The 21,359-nt window shown below is 36.4% G+C and overlaps 1 protein-coding gene across 5 annotated transcripts in view; it reads left to right on the top strand.

Annotated features, from left to right (window-relative positions):
• Positions 1 to 21,359, top strand: part of NOX4 (NADPH oxidase 4) — a 165,338-nt gene that overhangs the window by 75,583 nt on the left and 68,396 nt on the right. For all 5 annotated transcript variants that reach the window (XM_041730488.1, XM_041730489.1, XM_041730487.1 and 2 more), the window contains one exon: positions 15,488 to 15,548. In XM_041730488.1, coding sequence (XP_041586422.1) covers positions 15,488 to 15,548 — 61 coding nt within the window. The remainder of the gene's footprint in view (positions 1 to 15,487; positions 15,549 to 21,359) is intronic.

Genomic DNA, 21,359 nt, shown 5'->3' with positions numbered 1-21,359 from the left:
ACCTCGGTATTATTGACATTTTGGGTCAGATAATTCTTTGATGTGGCATGTTGTCCAGTGCATTACAAGATGTTTACCAACACTGGTAGCTTCCACCTTCTAGCTGCCAATAGTATCCCTGACTTGTGACAATGAAAAATGTCTCCAGACATTGTTAAATAACCCCTGAAGGGTTATTGGAGGTCAGAATTGCTGGCAGTTGAGAGCCATTATGCTAGGTCAATACTTGCCCAACACAGCTTCTAAGTGCTCCTAGAATGGTGCTAATGTGCGCCATTATGATGCTCTAGGATGAGAAGGGAAAAATTAGGAGGCAGAAGAAAAAGTGAGGAGTCACAGTGCCTAACTCGTATTCTGGGGACTCTGAGCTTTTGGGACCTAGCTTTATGAATATCATCACCTAAAATATATATTTTTTTGCCTACTCAACTAAAATCCTTTTTGGGGTTCCATAAGTTATTTTGGCTGCTGTGAGTTCTTGAGTACTGTTATGTGGTAGAAACCTTTGAAAGAGAATTTGATTCATTTTCAAATTCATAATTATTTTCCGTATTTGCAGTCATCCACTCCCAAATAATAGGGTTTGGATATGAATCAAAAGAAAAGGTAGGATAGCAGTATAAAGATAAAACAAGTTAAACAAGAGTGAAAATGATATAAGAATATTCTCAGATACTTGACATTTTTGTCATGTGAATGAAAGATTATTATATATTTTGTGGGATCCTGAGGCATGAGAATAGGAAGAACATTATTCTTTAAGAACAAATGATGGTTTAGTGCCTACTTTGGGAAATAGGATGTGTTTGCCTGGGTGGTGGGGAGGCAGTAAAGCTCCTCATCTCTTGGGTATACAGCACTCCTGAGTCTCCTTAAGAGCAACCTGCTGTAGCAAAGGACCATCACCTACTGCCCTGACTCTGGTGGTGGCCTGGTGAGCCCTCAGCGCTAAGCCTCTGAGCCAGGGCAGGCTCATTTCAGAAGATTCAAGTTCATAAGTGCGTTGGATAGAGGCAAAGAGGTTGGATGCTTGGAATTCTGTATTCATCCCAGTTTTCTGTCTTTCTTACTTTTTTCAATTAAAAGATTCTTCTTTATTCCTTCTACTTCTTTCAGGTTACTTCTTTAGTTCTCTTAGAGGAATATGCTCCTTTGAAAATTCTCTGAGAAAAAAATGAGAAAGAAAATGCATTTTTCTTTGGACCTAAAATAGTTTGGAAAATACTGTTCGAGATACATCACTCTTAGAAATTCATAGTGCTGGGATCCCTGGGTGGCTCAGCAGTTTAGTGCCTGCCTTTGACCCAGGGTGTGATCCTGGAGTCCCGAGATCGAGTCCTGCATCGGGCTTCTGGCATGGAGCCTGCTTCTCCCTCTGCCTGTGTCTCTGCCCCTCTCTCTCTGTCTATGTCTATCAAGAATAAATAAATAAAATCTTAAAAAAAAAGAAATTCATAGTGCCTCTTAACATATTACTAGTTCTGAGAAGTTGACCCATTTGCTTATTCAATTTTAATAAATTTTATTCAGCCATCTGCTAACACTTTCTCACTTTTCTTCTTTTGGGTGTTGATGTAAACTAGTCTGTTGGCTTTGGGGACCAACCTCTTTCTGCTTCTACTTACTTTCACTCCAAATGCCTGACATTGTCTTTGTCTTGGCAACTCTTCTCATCTTTCCCAACTCATCTCAATGTCACTTCTTGAGAAGCCTTCAGGGATTCTTCATATTAGGTTGTTTCTTGATCTTTTCCTCTTATAAGCACCTGTGTACTGTCTTCAATGCTATTGTAGTTAGATTATTTGCTTAATGCCTACTTTACTCCTAATCAGAAGGTCCAGGAGCCCTTTCAAAGATGCATTCACAGCACAGTGTCTGGGACACAGAGTAACCCAATGCAAATCTGTTGAAATAGTGAAAAACACCTAATATATAACTAGTTTTTGGGACCTAGCTCCAGAAATACTTTGTAGATAGATGATCTTTTCCTCTTTTTTTTTTTTTTTTTGCATACTCTGGAAGATGAAGCTGGAAAAAAGGAAGTTACAGAGATTAAAAAGAAAAAGGAAAAATGCTTATGGCTGAAATGGCTTTCAGTTAAAGGTTAGGTTGCCAATTCTGAGTCTAATCTATAGGGTTATGGTGGTGATTTTTCTTAAGCTCAGGAGAGGCCAGGGGAATGTACTTATGAATTTGGTTGCAGGAGAAACACCAAAGGCAAAGGGAAACAACCCGTGGGTAACATCTGGGCAGATACAATAGGTCCTTTTTCATCTCCTAAGCCTCATTCCCTGGGCTAGCAGTGGTACATCCCTTGTTCCTAATTTCCATGCTTACCTGACAAATGCTATCAATATTTCTTAGGAAATAGGTCTTCTTTTTGCAAGTTCCGGTTTTATAGTCACATTTTATATATTCTCATCTTATTTTAAATATCACTTTTTTTTTTTTTTGTATCTGTAGCTCATAGTTTAAATTGTAACAATAGTTGGCTTCCACAAAAAAAAAAAAAAAAAAGTTAAGGAAAAGGAAGTTCTTTTCATCAGGCCATCTGTGTATCATGTACTTGTGTAGGCTTAGGAAATGGTCTGTAGCCTTCCCAGATTTTGGGGGGTTACTGGCTAGCTCGCTCCTACTATCCCTTAAGGGAGTTTCTATTTTCATAAGAGGGAAAAGAGGCAAATCTTGCTGCTGCCTAGGAATGAATTTGAGCAAAGCAAACATTTTTCAGCTAAATTTTATATCATGCTATTATGTAAATTATGTTAATTTATTGTCTTTTCCTGCCATTTCTTTCTTTTTGTCTCATTACTTCGATTTGGCACTTACATGTAAAATGAATGCTTCTCAAACATTTTCTCTGGGTATTCCCTTAAGGGTTCCTGTGAAATAAAGCAGAACAAAGCAATTTCCCATTTGCTGATTCCCACTAAAAAGTGTGTAAACACTTTATCTTTGTTAAGGATAATAATCCCTACTAATTAAGTACCTAAGAAGTTCTTTCATAAAATTTGAAAATATTATAGTTAAAATTTTTATTGTATTCCTGTGAGACATGTATTGTTCATCCTGTATGATGCAGGAAATAATGTGCCTCAAGTTAAATTACATGTCCAAAGTCACACAGCTGATGATGGCACAGGTGAGATATAAACATGGACCACCCCGGCAGAAAGGCATGCTGCTAGCTAGCTGTTTTATACTCTCTCCTGACTCACCATCCATCGATGTTTAGGGAATTCACATTTTTCTTTCTTTTTTTTTTTTTTTCTTAAGATTTTATTGAGGGAGTGTACACACAAGCAAGGGAGGGACAGAGAAAGAATCTCAAGCAATCCCCACGCTGAACACAGAGTCCGATGTGAGGATTGATCCCATGACCCTGAGATCATGCATGACCTGAGCTGAAATCAAGAGTTAGATGTTTATCTGACTGAGCCACTCAGGTGCCTCAAGGGCTTTTATGTTTCTGAAACTCCTGTTGTTTCTGGAAAGCCATGTTGCTGGAGTCAAACAACAAAACAGAATTGCTATTTAGGAGAGAAATTTACTGAAACTATGAAAATGTTAAGAGAAGTACACAATTGAAAGTTTTGGATTGTCTGTACTATTAGCTTTTCTCTTGTGGAGAGTTAAAGGTTAATCTCTGCTGCTAGAAAAAAATCTAATGCTTATTTTCATATACTGTGCCAATGTACAGAAAAATCAAATTATAAATTCAGTAGTTTGACTTTTATTTCTAAAAATGGAGATAAAGCTTTTAAAGCTGAAAATACAAAAAATATTTACAAAATATAAGACACAGAAGTACTATCATATGTCTTACAATTTCAGTTAAAGTTAAACTAATTTTTGAATACTCATTTAATTAGGAATCCAGAAGTTGGAATTTTAATTACTTAAAGTGCTACAGTGTTTCTTATACTGACACTGACTTCTTACACAAGAAAGACATGCTACTCTGGTAGGTTTTCCTAGGAAGTTGTGATTGTTTTCTGCTAATGCACCTGGATTCTCTCCAGCAGAACCTCCAGGCAGGTGTTTGCTGACAGGACTGATGGTGATCAGAGGCCACTGTGTAGTGTTTAGATGGTGGATTTTGGAATCCAACAGCCTGGATTGGAGGCCTAGATCCCCCACTTAATACTATAACCATTGACCTACTTCTTTATTAAATGTGGTCCATAATAGTAACTTCTCTTTGCAATTATTCTGAATCTTTTTTTTTTTTTGTAGTAAGGAAACTATTTTTATTTTTTATGTTTTTAATAATACATTTATTTTTTATTGGTGTTCAATTTTCCAACATACAGAATAACACCCAGTGCTCATCCCATCAAGTGCCACCCTCAGTGCCTGTCACCCATTCACCCCCACCCCCCGCCCTCCTCCCCTTCTACCACCCTAGTTCGTTTCCCAGAGTTAGGAGTCTTTATGTTCTGTCTCCCTTTCTGATATTTCCTACCCATTTCTTCTCCCTTCCCTTCTATTCCCTTTCACTATTATTTATATTCTTAATTAGAAAGATGTAATCAGGGGATCCCTGGGTGGCACAGTGGTTTGGTGCCTGCCTTTGGCCCAGGGCATGATCCTGGAGACCCGGGATCGATCCCACGTTGGGCTCCCGGTGCATGGAGCCTGCTTCTCCCTCTGCCTGTGTCTCTGCCTCTCTCTCTCTCTGTGTGTGACTATCATAAATAAATAAAGAAAAAAATATTTTAAAAAAAGAAAGATGTAATCAAGTGCTAAGCATGGTGCCTGGCATATAGTAAGTTCTCAATAAGTTTGCAGCTGTTATGGTTCTTGTTTCAGAGAATGACTGGAGATCCAAGACAGGATTGAACTGGGTTGTTTTGTTTTGTTTTGCTTGCCTCATTCTGCAGCATGGAGTAACTAAGTCCTGGCCACAGATTGGTTTAGAAACAGTCATTTGAAGGAACTGAAGATTTGCCTCCTGTGGTTGACTAGTCTGTAGGATGAGTGCCTTGGGTTGGGTTTCCTGGGAAACAGACTGAAAGGTAAAGATTTTCCTGAGGGAGGTTGTGGGAAGTGTGCTTGCTCGGGACAACATCTATTAAGGAGTAAGGGACTGAGAACACAAGGTAAAAGTTGAACTGTGCTAAAGTCTCAGCAGAGGCCTCAGCAGGTCTGATAGGAGTTCTGCATAAAATGACAGTTCAGTGTTTTCCTATGTTGCAGTCAAGAGACCAAAACTTTGTGCTCTCCAGCTGATCAGTCTTTGAAGGTGAGATAACTCCAAAGAGAGATACTAAGTCAGAGGCATAGAAGCTTCCTTCTATGGCTTGCAGTTCCTTGGGGGGTGGGGAGGTGCTCAATAAATGAGCTCTGCTGGAAACACTTGAAACAGGTAGGAGATTGAGGAATTAGTGTTTTGATCCTGAAAATTGGGAGGCTGGTGGGAGTGGGGTGGGGGAAATGAAGAAGATCTGAGCAAGGCACCACAGTTTCCACCACAAGTAACATTTAAATGTATTTATTTATTAGACATATTTACATTCATTTATATATTTATAAATATATAAAAACTGTAGTAAATATATATTTTGTGAGAAAATTCTTTTTTAAAACTTGAAATTAAATATGAGACACATAAAAAATCCTAGCTTATCTAAACTCATTGAACTTTAAAAATTTGTAGTCCAAGGGGATTAAGAGGCACAAACTTCCAGCTATAAAATAAATAAGTTGCAGAGGTAAAAAGTGTAGCTTGGGGAATATTGCCAATAAGATTGTAATAACTTGGGTAGCACAGGTGGCTCAGCGGTTTAGCGCTGCCTGCAGCCCAGGGTGTGATCCTGGAGATCTGGGATCGAGTCTCCTGTCAGGCTCCTTGCATGGAGCCTGCTTCTCCCTCTGCTTGTGTCTCTGCCCACCCCCCCCAGCCCCCTCTCTCGCTCTTTCTCTGTGTCTCTCATGAATAAATAAATAAAATCTTTTAAAAAAAGATTGTAATAACTTTGTATGATGACACATGGTGATTATACTTATTGTGGTGAGCATTTTATAATGTATATAATTGTCAAGTCACCATGTTGTATCTCTGAAATTAATATAATATTGTATGTCAACTTTACATCAATTAAAAAACAACTTCTAGCCCAAACACCAACTTTGGTTTTTTTGCTTATGGTTGGGGAGATGGGATATCTAAAGGGTAGATTCTTTAAGGGATCAAAGTAACCAAAGTAACACAGTTGATGACAAAATTAGATCCAGAATTCACATGTTCAGGTTCTTTTTCCTCTTTGGACCTTTATGGGCTTAAAGTCTGGGTATTGTTTTATATTTTGTTCTTCAACTCTAGTAATGGATCTTTAGCAGTGTTTTTCACTGCTACAAACGTTTGGATTTTCTACCAAAACAAATCTTGTAGTAAGGTATGCTTTCACCTAATTTAGAGAAGCAAATCAGAGATGGCTTTAAAAAATCCCAAACCTAAGAAAGCGTGAAAACTACTGCTTCCTATGAAATGTTGCATCTCCTAGTAATTACCTGAAATGGACATTAATTATGGTTGTTGATATTTTTCATGGATTCTCAATTAAAGAAATAATGTAGAATCTGCTTTTTTTGTGGAAGTAACTGATTGAAGCTTGCATGAATACTTCTATATCCTTTCATTGTTATTTGTATTCAGAAACACACATGTGCTTTCCTGACATCTGTATTCTAAGTTGTGTGATTCATTATTTTTAAGCTTGGATAACCTGATTTCACATATTTTTCCATGAGTCAGAGGCAAGTCTAGCTGTTAGTTTGTTATTGTCTGTACTTTTACATAGCAATCCTGCACTTGCCATCATTCTTCTGCTTTGTATTTTTAATCTCTTAACCAGTCACTTTGGGAATAGTCTTTCCAGTTTTCAATGAAAACCAGACGAGAATGGTCATGGATTCCGTAAAGATTGGTAAAGTTTTTGTTATTATTATTTATTTCATTTCATGGGTTTAAATACAACCAGGAAGTCTGCCACAGTTGTTTTGATCTTGGGTTTTGCTTTCATTTGTGTAATTCTTTTAAAAAATGTTTTTCCCTAGGGCTTCACAAATCTTTTGCTTGGGCAGCTTAGAAACTCAGCTGGGATAGATGATAGATTAGCAAGGCAACAATGTGTCTTAACCATAGACCAGACACAGTGGTGGAAATTACCCCAAAAAGTTCACAAATGTTCGTGAAACATAACAGGACATCTGAACTCTGTGAAAATTCAACATCATCTAACTGCTTTAGTTTGGCTTTTCTTCCAGGGGAAAAGAAAATAGTCCTTCAGTGCCTAATGAGAGCCTGCATGATAAATATGAACCTAAATAGGTCAATGTATTCAGAGAAAACCAACTGTTTAATATTAAACTTGATTTATCCTATTGGTATTTTTAGATCCTCCTTTTACCTAAGTACAAAAGAGAACATGGTGAATAAAATCTCCTTTCCTGACTCACATCTCCTTCCGGCCACTGCCCCATTTCCCAATTCTTCGGTTCTGTTTCTCTCATTTTCTCTTAAATCCACCAACTTTTTACCCACAGCACCCTAGGAAAACATATCCAAGGTCAGCAATGACCATGTTATTGCTGAGTCTGGTGGTCATTTTCCAGTCCTTAATGGACTTGACCTCTCAGCAGTGTTTAGCACAGCTGATCACTTACTTTATTGAAACATCCAACTCACCTGGTTTTTCTCCTCATTTTCTGGCTTTTACTCAGGCTCTTTTTGCTGTTTCTTGTCACCCCCATGACCTCTAAATATCAGAACACTCCAGTGTCTATTCCTTGAATCCCCTTTCCTCTCTAGTTACACTCATTTCTCTGATGATCTCATGCAGTCTTATTGAGGCATCTGGTTGTTATCATCTCCCAAATGTATATTTCCAGCCTTGCCTCCAACTCTAAAATTCAAACTCATGTATCCAGTTGTCTGCCAGAAACTTCCACTCGATGTATCTAAAAGACATCTTAACAAATCTAAAACTGAACACCTAACCCTAAGCCTCCCAAATTCATTTCACCCACAGTCTTCCCCACCTCTGTTAAGACCAACCTCATTGTTCAGGCTGCAGAGGCTGGAAACCTGGATATTATTCTTGATTTTTGTTATTTTTTAAATATAGTTAGTAATCTATCCACACATTTTCTTGGCTCTGCCTTCAGAACATGTCCACCATTTCCACAGAGGCCCCCCGGTCCAGTATACTACCATCTGGATAGCCTGCTAACTGGTCTCCCTCTGTCTGCCATTGTTCACCTACTATTTAATCTTAACAAGCATCCTAGAATGATTATTTTAAAATGAAAATCAGATCAAGCCATTTTTTCTGTTCAAAATTGCCCAGTTTTCACCCTGAGTTCTACTTAATGCCTATTGACTTGCATCTGTATAAATGTGTGTGAGTGTGTGTGTGTATGTCTATGTGTGTGACATACACACACATAGTGGAAGGGATACACTAAGAAAAAGGAAGGATGGTAGGAGACAATGTCAGGAAAGTCATGAGGAGTCAGACTATATGGAGTTTATAGGACATTATAAAGACTTTGGATTTTACTTTGAGTGAGGAGGGGCCATTGGAGGCTTCGGAGTAGACAAATGGCATGGTCTGACTTACTTTTTAGTAAAGTTACTCTTGCTGCTGTGTTAAGATTAGATGAAGGGAAATTAGCAGAAGTAGTGAGATCAGTTAGGAGTCTGTTGTGGGCATCCAGTTGAGGTGTGGTGGTGGCTTACACCAGGGTGGTGACAGTGGGAGCTGGTGAGAAATGGTCAGATTCGGAGTATATTTTAAGTGAGTGCTAACAGGATTTCTTGATAGACTAGGTATGGAATATGCAATAGAAAGTCAAGGTTATCCTCCAAGTGTTTGATCTGAGCAACTGGGACTTCATTGAGAAAGGGAAGGCCATCGGGAGAGCAGGTCCTAATAAGCATTTTAGAGCTCAGTTTTTTTTTTTTTTAATTTTTATTTATTTATGATAGTCGCACGAGAGAGAGAGAGAGGCAGAGACAAAGGCAGAGGGAGAAGCAGGCTCCATGCACCGGGAGCCCGATGTGGGATTCGATCCCGGGTCTCCAGGAGCCCGACGTGGGACTCGATCCCGGGTCTCCAGGATCGCGCCCTGGGCCAAAGGCAGGCGCCAAACCACTGCGCCACCCAGGGATCCCCTAGAGCTCAGTTTTGAAATGTAAATTTGCAATGGCATTCAATGTGCTTTCATTAAATAAATCGCTAATCTCAGCAATCTCAACTCTACTTTCCACTGTGCTACAGGCTATTCCGGAATATAAAGCCCTTCTGTCCCCACCTGTACTTGTTTTTGGGATTTTGAAGGAGTAGTTGCCTGGCTTGTAGTTAGAGTACTATGATCCTGGGGGTCAGATTATTCCATATATAGATGTGAACACACAATTCCTCTTTTTCTTTCTTTTTTCATCATAAGCTGAACCCTGGCCTCCTTCTATTGCCTCTGAGATCTATTGTGAGGGAAAGATGGGCTTGCTTCTCAAGGTGATCCATTTTATGAAGGCAGTGGGATTCAAGCTGCATGTTTCTTTCCATCAGTTTCCCATCAACCATCTCATCCACATTTCATGGTGCCAAATTCTGCTGACACCTCTCCATTGTTGTCATCATACCCTGTGTTATATTTGCTGTTTTAGTTTGTGTTTTTAAAACCCTAAACCGTCATTTTAGTGTTTTGTTTTTTTGAGGGAGTTGAGATAAATACACACATTCCATCACAGTTCATAAACATCTCATTTACATATTCTGCTAGAATCTAAGATGGAGTCTATTTTTTTCATGCAAATATACAAGTAAACACTATTTTTTTCTTCAAGTAAACAAGTAGACATTAAAATATTGTATTTGTCAAAATGTTTAGTCATGATGATGGGTTCTGTGCTCCTGGCTCGTTATCTCCTCTCTTACTTTTTAGAACAGTCCTCATTTGTGAAATTGCATGAGCTCCTAGTATAGTCGCTGGAACACTTTGGATTCATGTGTTGAATGTATGAATAAATTATAGAACAAATACCATTGTTGAAGTCCTTATTCACTCTCAGGTTAATTCTCCAATATTTAACTGAAGTGATATTTGAATGCATACCCACTATGGGTAAAATGCTATGGAATTTACAGTATGGACTTAGAAATACTTCTTGATCTAAAGACTTTGTAAATGTATATTAATACAAAAAAAATCCATAAAATTAAATAAGTGGGCTGTAATAAAGGGCATAAAAGTCAAATAATTTAGGGGTTCAGGGAAGTGAGGAATTTTCATGGCGGGGAAAATCAATTTCTTCATGAGAGTGGTGGCATTTGAGATGTGTCTTAAAGAATTGCTAGAGTTCAATATGAGAATAGGAATGAAATCATTCTAAATAAGTAGACTAGTAAGTGGGAATGTGAGAGGCTAGGGAAATATATTAGCTGATCCATGTTAGCTTAGGGGATTAGAGGGGCCAAGGAGGAATATGGAATATAAAGTTGGAAAGGATTTGGAACAGATGTGGTTGGCTATAGACTGTAGGAAAGAATGTGGGTGTTTTTTCTTAGGAGGACAATAAAGGTTAATCAATAAGAGATTGCTGTAATCAGACATTTTCTTTGATAAGATTGTTTTAGAGGACTTGAAAATTGATTGAATGCTGGCAGGAACAGATATATATGATATTCCTCTGAGACTTAAGCCTCTGTTCTGATAAGGGCATAGGTTCTATGTTCAAACATAAGAGAATCAGAAAGGACAATTTGGGAAGATAATGAGAATTTTAAATACGGTACATTTAGAGTGAATTTCAGATGGAGATGTATAGCGGGCATAAAAACTAGAGCTTTGGAAGAAGGGGTTAAAAATAAGACCTGACAATAATGATTAAAGACTCTTAATATTCTGTGATATTTTCTCTGGCTTACCAAGTTCGTTACATTGAAAATATAGCGTTTTTTTTTTAAAGCAAATATAGTATTTAATATAGTAATATCTCCTTTAGAATCATTTTTTTTTGTTATTGTAAGGCTCTTGATTTAAAAACAAACACATTGTGGCTTTTAAATTTCTTTTCCATGTTGAATAAATCATTGTGCAATGACATCATTTTTACATTTAGTTCTCAAATGTAAGATGATTATGTAATATCTGTTTATATTTTTGTGGGACTGTTATAAAATCATTAGTCATCTGAGCACTTTAAAAAGTCAATGCCATATTGAACAAATAATTTGAAGGAAAGCACTTTTACTCAAGGATATCAAAATAGAAATTCCCCCAGGTCTATTCTTACAAATTTCATCACTTCATTTTCTTACCTTTAAACTGGGTGATGTGTATTTTGGTACATATATTATCATAACATGAACCATACTCTTTCTCTACATCTAGGAAACTTAAGTGAGACTAAATTGAGACTCAGCAATGTCTTACTGTTTACATTTTAAATTACGTTTTAAAAATATATAAAAATTACAAACATTACAAAGGCTAATAATACATTTTTAAAAGGAGATGTATATAAAATGAGTTCTCATTTTCTGCCTTCAATTTTGCTTCCCAGAAGTTAATATTCCTAATGCTGTATATTTGTATATTGTGTTCTCTTCAACTTATTTCTCTATAAAAAAACCCCCACTCATAACTATTTTTTTAATAATGTGAGCTTAACTACACATATTATCCTGAAAAATTTTAAACTGAAAACTTGTCATAAGCATATTTCCTTATTAATGTTCTAGGAGAGGTAGAGAGCCATAGATATCTGTATTTTACTATTTCTTCCTTTTGAGAAGTTTTTTTTTTTTTTTTTTTTTTTTAAGCACTATTAGAAATATAGTGAGGAGACATATCTAGAAAGAAGGTGCTACGGTCTATGGCAAAAAGGTTACTGCCTAAGTTTTACTCTAGGATTTTGATGGTTTCCTGTCTAACATTTAGATCTTGAATGCATTTTGAATTAATTTTTGTGCATGGTGTAAGAAAGTGGTCTTAGTCTGGTTTCATTCTTTTGCATATTGCTGTCCAGTTTGGGATGTGTGTGTGTACACACACACACGCACACACCCACACGCGCGCACAGAGAGGAATATTACTTAGCCATAAAAAGAATGAAATCTTGCCATTTGCTATGACATAGATGGAGCTAGAGTGTATCATGCTAAGCAAAATAAGCCGGAAAAAGACAAATACCATGTGATTTCACAAAACAAAGGAGCGAAGGGGAAAAGAGAGAGACAAACCAATAAACAGACTCAGAACAAGAGAGAACAAACTGATGGTTACCAGTGAGGAGGTGAGTGAGGGGGATGAATGAGATAGGTGTTGGAATTTAAGGAGTGCACTATGTCATGATGAGTGCCAGGTGATGTATGGAAGGGTTAATTCACTACATTGTATACCTGAAATGAATATAACACTATGATAACTAACTGGAATATGAATAAAAACTTTTTAAAAAAATAAAAAAAATTGAAAGATAGTGAGGAAGCATTAAAGAATCACTACACTACTGTTTAAGCAACATTTTTGTGCAATGCTACTAGAATATGATTCTAAGATCTCCAGTCATTGTTTCAAACCACACATGCTGAAACCATTCTGTATGTACAGGCCTCCTTCAAATTTGAGGCAATATGACTGGGCAAAGACTATATTAAATTCTATGTTCTTATTCCTAGCCAGTTTAAGAAAGTATCAGTAACTTATAAAGGTATTATTCCCAGAGTTTGAGAGAAACAATACTATGTTTTATCTGCTCAAAATAAGATCAACTTAAAAACTGTACTGATATATTTGGCCAGCATCACAAGAGGGAAGTTTGTAAGCTTCTTCAGGACCTGTGGGGATGTTATCACATGCAGGTATCTTTTACAATGTTTGCGTTGAAAGAATGGACTAGAGAGATGAATATTTGGGAAGATACATGTTTTCCATTAGTTGAAAGAATGGACTAGAGAGATGAATATTTGGGAAGATACATGTTTTCCTTTAGAATATGAGATTATATCAAGCCAGATATGCACTCAGACATATCAAGACTAACTTTTTTCTCTCTATTCTGATGCCTTCTTGGCTTAGATCTTCTTTTTATGATCTAAGAGTTAGTTTACAATGAGGGAAACATCAAGTGTGACACATAGGCAAACAGATTGGTAGCCTGGAACTCTGTTGGGGTTCTTGCTTTCTGCTAGCTACAACTTTTTTTTTTTTAATTTTTATTTATTTAGGATAGTCACAGAGAGAGAGAGAGAGAGAGAGAGGCAGAGACACAGGCAGAGGGAGAAGCAGGCTCCATGCACCGGGAGCCCGACGTGGGATTCGATCTCGGGTCTCCAGGATCGCGCCCTGGGCCAAAGGCAGGCGCCAAACCGCTGCGCCACCCAGGGATCCCCTAGCTACAACTTTTACTGCATAGAGGCTCTGGCCAGCATTAAGTAGTATGAACTAAAATGATGGGTGGCTTTTACAGATCACACCATCTTACTAATGGAATAATTATTAATATGTTCTCATTAGAAAACCTATTGATCTTGGAGTTATTAGAAACCAGAATGCAAATGAAATCAATATTAGAGTCACAATTATAATGAAATACCATTTTAATAGTACAAATAATATTTAAATAATATAATTTCATAATATTTTTATCTTAATATTTTTATCATACTAGCAGTAATTCCGTATCATATCAGTTCCCAATCCTGAACATATATTAGATCATGTACTATTAGTATGTTTGTGATTTCTTGTGAATACCTACATTTTTATTTTAGGGCTTTCACTGATTTCCAAGCTACCTTTCTTGTTTGACTGTGAATTCTTTACATTTCTCCACAGTGTCTTCACCTCCCTTTATTTCCTCTTATAGCATCCCAGTGTGACCTACATTAGTTGGTTGACACAGGGAGCTTGAGGATTTTAGATTTGCTTTATGCAACCCATTCTCTATCACAGGGCCCCCAGGACCATGTCTGTGCTTTGACTTCAGCTCATATTTCCCCTTCATTCTTATTGTTGTACATCTCTTTTAGTAATCTTCAACAAATAACTTTTCTTCCTCCTACTCCAGTTGATTTTTCATGTGACCCTTACCCATTTTCCATGTTCGCCTTAGAGGAGACAGTGACTTGCCATAGTTAAGAACTATGTAGTCAGACACACCTGGACTAAACTCTGTCTTCTCTTCTTACTAGTTGTGTGATCTTGGGAAAAGTCCATATTTTTAAGTCCCAGTTATTCAGTTTCTTTAACTATAAAAGACAGCTCTCCAGAGGTTATTGTAAGATTTTGGAAATAAAGCACTTAGCACTGCCTTTGGCACATGGTACTCAGTGAAAGAATGGCAACCCAAGTTTTGAGAAGTTAGCATTGGAAAAAGGGGACTAATTTCTCTAAAAATCAGGATATTGTGTGATAAGAAATTAGGATAATTGAAAGAGCTTTTATCATACAGTTAAAAATAATAGTGTGTATAAAGTTCTTATCCATAACCCTTAAGTTAGATGTGTTTTCAGAATTTAGAATTTTGTAGATTTTAAAAGGTATGTATGTTTTATATATTATATAAGTTCTCTAGCAGTTCTCTTATGGGGTAAGATTCTTAAGCAAATGGATACTTCTGTAGGAAAACACTTCTGTATGAATTTTTGTACAGAGCTTTTAGTCTCCCACTATTACCCTCCCATAAATTCAAGTCAGATAGTGCCACCAAATGAGTTCTGAAGCTTACTTTTCACAACATTTGAACCTGAGGATTATGGATAAGAGATTGGGATTCTGAAAAATGAAAGGTGATTCTGCATTTTCTTATTGTGAACCAAAAATTATCCTCTCATTTCAGTGATGTGGGTGTTTTCTACATTTCCTAAACATGGGGCCATGTATACTTTTATTCTATTACTACACCTCATTCCCCTTCCCAAGTACCCTTGCCAGTTCACTCCAGTTTATTTCTTCTGAGAATTAAGGGAGGGAATGAAATAGAACTCTTTCAGTAGGAGTTCCTTGTTGGACATGGAAAATTCCGGTCACATTGGGAAATGTTTTGTTTCTTTATTCCTGGAATTTGGTAAAATGTGAAGTGTATAATATCTGGAGAGAAAAAGACATTAAAATCATTAGTCTCCATCTCTTCCTTTGTGGTTAAAAGCTCTGTCCTCTTAAATATCTTAATTCAAAAAGTATTTAGACAATATTTGTGATATGCTAACAATTTTAGATTATGTGTATTTTTTTATATATATACTTATGGGTTTTTAGAGCAATGTATATTGTCTTATTGACTGATAAGTGTTGCTTTTTTCCTCCACTAATGAGGATCTATATTGATTTTTAGTTCATTACTTCCTATTTTCTATTGATTCTGGGGACTTGCTATGAGAATGAAAATTGTAATTGAATCATAGTTTGGTAATACATAATTATTACTCAGAATACTCAGAAATGATTCTAGTTTTTTTGTTTGTTTGCTTTTTAGTGTCCTACTGAAACCAAAGCAACATTTGGGGTCCACCTTAAAATAGTAGGAGATTGGACAGGTATGTAGAGCATAGAGTTTTAAGTTATACGCTTTGAAAATAATCAGTTATACAATAGTTCACATGTGTTTAAGTGGTAGGACTACTAGCACATATAGAAATGTATATATGTTCTCAAGCTGTTGTTTTGTTTTCTCTTTTCTTATACAGTTTTGATAGTCATATTTTCTTCTTGTCAGATACATTTTTGGAATTCAGATACTTTGGATACCCACAATTGTTTATAATGTTTTGATTGCTGTGCTTATAAATCATTGGTTTCTGCTTACTTGTCAGATGCATGGGCAATAGTGAGAAGAATGAAATGTGTTTTTTTAAAAAAATATATGATTTTAAAATCATTGATTGGTTTTACTCTAAAACTAATAAACACCTGGGATTAGGATTTATATTGAGATTTAAAACTTCCAGTCTTGCATGATTGTTTTGTGATATTACCTATGTGTGTATAGCAACTGCACAGCATGTTTGGAAGAGTGGTCACTTTTAATAGCAAATCTATTAGTGATGTGTTACTCACTTATTTAGTAAAAACTTGTGTATTCCCTGAAAGGTGCTTTGTGTTAAGAGTTCTGAGTAAATAAAAGAAACATTATTCATTCTTCTGTTCTCCTGGTCCAAAGAGTGATTGACAAGTGAGTGCTCAGTAAATGTTAACTTGTTGGCTAGTTGCTTAGGTTGGATGCTGAAAAGGAAGGATGCAAGTATAAACACTAATGCAAGTATAAATAAAAATATTTCCTAATTGAGTGCTAAATTGGAGCAGGGAATCAGAAAAAGATAGATTTAGTGTAGTCTGGGGTTCTAGGAGGAGCTTTATAGAGAAGACAGAATTTGAGCTGAACCTTGAAAATCAGGCAAATGAAGGAGGAAGGAGGTCATTTTGATAAAATTCACAGCATTGTCAAAAATCAGGGATGGTAATGCATAAGCCGTATATGAGAAAGGTGAGTGAGTCAGCCTAGCAGAAGCAAAGATTTTATTCTGGGGAGTCCTAGGGAAAAAGCCATTTAGCATCAGCTCAGTGAAGATCTTGAATGCCTTGACAAAATATTAGAATAACTTAGAGATGCTAAAGAACTTTTGAAAGATTTGGAGCACCATAACAACAATAGTATTAATAATTTGTTAGTTGGTTGGATTACAGTGAAGGAAAGACTTACTGGTACTGGAAGGCAGAGGAGAAGAGTCAGTGGAGGTGTGGGAATGGAAAGAGGACTAGAAGGAATGGATTTGCAAGCACAGGTCTGAGAAGCTAGCACTGGAAAGGGGACTAATTTCTGTACAAATTAGGACAAGATATTATGTAATAAAGAGATATTTTAAGAAGAAGGATAGTTGAAAGAATTTATATCGTACAGTTAAAAATAATAGTGTGTATAAATTCTGTATCTATATAAAGGGCAGCCAGTTTTCCATTGGAGACTTGATAAAAATGGAGAAAATATGCTACATGGTATTTAATGGGCAAACAATGAAATTAATTGAAAGATCTTTGAGCAGTAATGACCTATTTGGGAATGTGAAAAATCAGGCCTCAATAGAAATAGTTTATTTGATTGCATTCAAAAGAGATAATGGTAGCCCCTTGTTTAAAAAACACTGGTATAGTATGAAAATAGTGATTCTCAGAATACACCCAGAGCTCGTTGATATAATCATAGCTGTTTTGCACTATTTGACAAATGAGTAAAGTTCTTTCTTCTTTGGTAAGAATCCCAATAAACTAAGAACTAACTTCAGTAATGAATGGTAATTGATAAAATTCTATATCTGAAGGGAAACAAGCACAATGAAGATATAATTTAATTCATCATGGTAAGGAGAAACTTCATGATGGATTATTACTAGCTATTGTTCACAAATTTCTTCATAAAGTTATTTTCTATTGTCAGTAGCTCATTAAAGAAATGGTTTCATCATTTATTTCAATCTTTTCTGTTAGGAACACTTTAGTTTTAATTTTATCCTCCTTTTTAATGTACTGTGCCATTGAGGGAGAAATAAGATCATTCTATTCAGAGTTCAGTTCCAGTCAGATGCTTTTCAATTAATAGACCTTCTTGGTTGTTGACTTTAAATATTTGTTGACTTGGAAAAAAAATGTCAAGCATTCATGCATAAAACTCCTAAATAGCTCTACCACTATCTGGCACTTTAGTTCAAAAAAAGGTTTAGCTGACTTAAAACAATGGAATTATAATTATGGAAGGAAAACTGGGAACATTACTCCTAAGATCAAGGATCATTAGTTGTTGTTTTTTTTTTTTCTTTTTTTTTTTAAGATTATTTATTTATTTATTCATGACAGACACACACACACACACACACACACACACACACACACACACACACAGAGGCAGAGACACAGGCAGAGGGAGAAGCAGGCTCCTTCAGGGAGCCTGATGTGGGACTGGATCCCAGGTCTGCAGGATCATACCCTGGGCTGAAGGCAGCACTAAACCACTGTGCCACGGGGGCTGCCCTGTTTTGTTTGTTTGTTTGTTTGTTTGTTTGTTTCTGTGAAAATTGATTAAAACGTAGTATTAAGAGCAGTAGAGGTAGGAAATAACAAAGGGGTACTTAAAAGTTGAATATCAGAGGTCTGCTTTTCTAAACTGACAGATATTTTATAGTTAGATTTTCTTCCCAGAAATATGTTCTGCCCTGGGCAGGTCTAAAGAACAGGTTAAGATTACCCATGGATGATCTTTCCAAGATTAAGCAATGATCCCCAGCAGCAAAGTGACCAAGAAGCAGTTTAAGCAGCTACATAGCACAGAACAAGGAGGCCTTAAAGTTTTAGATTTATTGTCTAGCTTTTTATTTTAATCAAGACTCTTGTTGCATCCCTTAAGTATGTGAAAAAGACTCATTAAGTTTGGAAGACTCTTTAAACCTCAAACACAGTTTAGGTTTTTCCATAAAATGATCATGATAGACTGGGTAGAGTGACTTACTTAAGTGGATTTATCATTGAATTAATATTTTGTTGCTTTTCTAGAATCAGTCTTACTTTCCAGTTTTAAATACATGGTCACAGATTGTCTATTGGCTTCATTATCATTCTAACTATCCAAAATGTTTTGTTACTTTCTGTATTAGGTGTCATTATTATTGAATAATGTCTGCTGGTTTTTTTAGTGCTCTAAATAGCAGCTTACTCTAGAGAGGTTAAGTTTTACTACAAAAGCATTATATGCATAATACCCACATTGAAATTAATCTAAAGATTTTGTAATTTTTCCATTTGATAATTAATGGATTGACAACTGGATAAATATGCAACAGAGGACTTATTGTATGAATCACATAATAGCTTTTCTTTGAATCTGTGGTATCAATTTCCATCAGTTTATTATCTATTGAAAATCTTGCTACAATCAGAAGACATGGTTCACTTTGAGGGTCAAAAGTGGGAAAACAGGGCCAATATAACATCATGAATTTGCCTTAATTACCTAACACATTGATACTTATAGTACAAATAGCCTTAGATAGAACTTTAAAGACTAGACGAAAAAAGAGGTGATAATTCTTTCTCTATTTATTTCTCTGTCACTGAATTAGGCCAGGTACATTTTATGATTCATCTAGCTGATTGTTTAGGAAAAGATCAAAACAAAATATGTGTAATACACTTAGTGTTTTTTTTTTTTTAATTTGGGGAACCCTTTATAAAGCAGATTATGATGACACGAATTATAATAATGTTATTATTTTATAATGAGAACATGTTTTGGAACAATTGTGACCTTACCATATGTATCTGTGAATGGCTTTTGGTGGCTGTAAAAAAAGCAAAAAATTAAAGTACTCCTATTGAATACCAACCTTATTTTGGAGGACATGCCCAAAATGCAGATCCAAAATAAGTTTGAGCAAACTGACTTTTTTTGAACAACACAAATCATACTTGGATATATAAAATATCTGGGTTTTATATAATGCATGTTCATGCAGTGTGAGCTTTAGTTTAAACCCATAATGAATATAAATTATCAATTGCTACATCTACAAAAGAATGACTAGAAATACTTTTTGTTGTTGTTGATTTGATTAGCAAATTATAATGGTTAGTCATTTGTGGAAGATAACATTTAAACTATTTGTTATTTTGGCTAATAAGTATTTACTAAACACCTACTGTATACTGGGCAGTGCATGTGTCTGGGGATATACCATTGGCCAAAACAGCCAAGCTCTCTGCTCTCCTAGAAACTATATTCTAGTCAGTAGAGATCTCCAAAAAACAAACAAACAAAAACAAACCAAGGTATAATACATTAGATAGTGCTAGATGGTCTGAAGAAAAATAAAGTTAAGGGAGTAATAATGATGAAAGGTGGTAGTACTGTTTTAGATAGGGTGTTTAGGGGACTCCTGAGTGGCTCAGCAGTTAAAGCATCTGCCTTTGGCTGAGGGTGTGATCCTGGGGTCCTGGGATCGAGTCCCACATCAGGCTCCCTGCATGAAGCCTGCTTCTCCCTCTGCCTTTGTCTCTGCCTCTCTATCTCTCTGTGTCTCTCATGAATAAATAAATGAAATCATTTAAAAAATAGGGTGTTTATAGTTTCATACAAGGAGATGAGGAGATGTCAGTAGATAACAGGAAGAAGTGTATTTAGACTGAGGAAAGAGTAAGTGCAAAGTCCCTGAGGTGAGAATAAGTTTGGATATTCAAAGGATATTCAAGGAATGGCAAGGAAACCAGTGGGGCTGGAATAGATACAGTGAGGGAGAGAGTAGTAGGAAATAGAACAGGGAGGTGAGTAGGGGATCAGACATTATAGGCTATAGGAGGACTTGCATTTTTATATGATTGAGAAAAATAGTCATGGCTTAGAAATCTGCATCTGAATGATATCCATTTTGTTTTAACACATATTACCTAGTGGTTGTCAGGCCAAGGTTATTTATTTATTTTAAATGAGTTTAAGGAGAAAGGGAAAAGGTGGAAATTTAGAACAGGGCAGAAAACAGGTCAAACTTTTTGCTGAGGTGGGGAATATATCATCATTTTAAAGATGCTTCAGTAGTGGTTTTATCTCTTGCCATGTGGGTCTGCTTTATGGGTTCTGGTAGCCTGGTTCCCCATCACTCCCCATGGACAGTAGTAGCTTCTTTCTATTCTCTACATTTGTTCACAATCTTTTAGCTTCAGTTCTTCCCTCACTTAACTCTACTAGTTCCCTGTATTAAATTCCTTCCACTTAAATGACGTAGAGTCATTCCTGGTTTTAGTTGGATTCGGACTATTATAGGAGGTCAGTGAAGCCTCTTTGAACAGAGCTCTGAATCTGGAGCAGTAATAATAGGGGAGGTAAGACGAAGTGTAAAAACCCTGAAGCAGTCAAATGTTTGTGTTCAAAGACCAGCTAGAAGTGCAGTGTTGCTGGAATTAAGTGGGAAGGTTGTAGGAAATGAAATCTGAGAACACCCATGGACCAGATATGGTAGGCACTTAGAGACTTCAGTTTTATTTTAAGTGTTGTAGAAAATCATTGGAGGGTTTTGATTAGGGTCTGACTACATTTTAAAATGGTAACTCTGGCTGCTGTATAGAGAATATGATGGGGCTGGGCCAGAATGGGGAATTAGGAGGTGAGTTTAGAGAGAAGCCTTTGCTGCTGTCTAGACAAGAGAAGGTACTAGTTACATGTAGGGTTACAATGACTGGGTTGTGACAAGTGGATCCTGAAGGTATATCTGACAGTTTTTGTTGGTGGATTGGATGTGGCTCAGTTGGTTAAGGGACCAACTCTTGATTTCAGCTCAAGTCATGATCTTTAGGGTCGTGAGATCAAGCCC

This window comes from Vulpes lagopus, chromosome 15 (assembly GCF_018345385.1).
Source record: "Vulpes lagopus strain Blue_001 chromosome 15, ASM1834538v1, whole genome shotgun sequence".
NCBI lineage: Eukaryota > Metazoa > Chordata > Mammalia > Carnivora > Canidae > Vulpes > Vulpes lagopus.
Note: the sequence above shows the minus strand (reverse complement) of the source record. Positions and strands in the feature narration are given on the sequence as shown.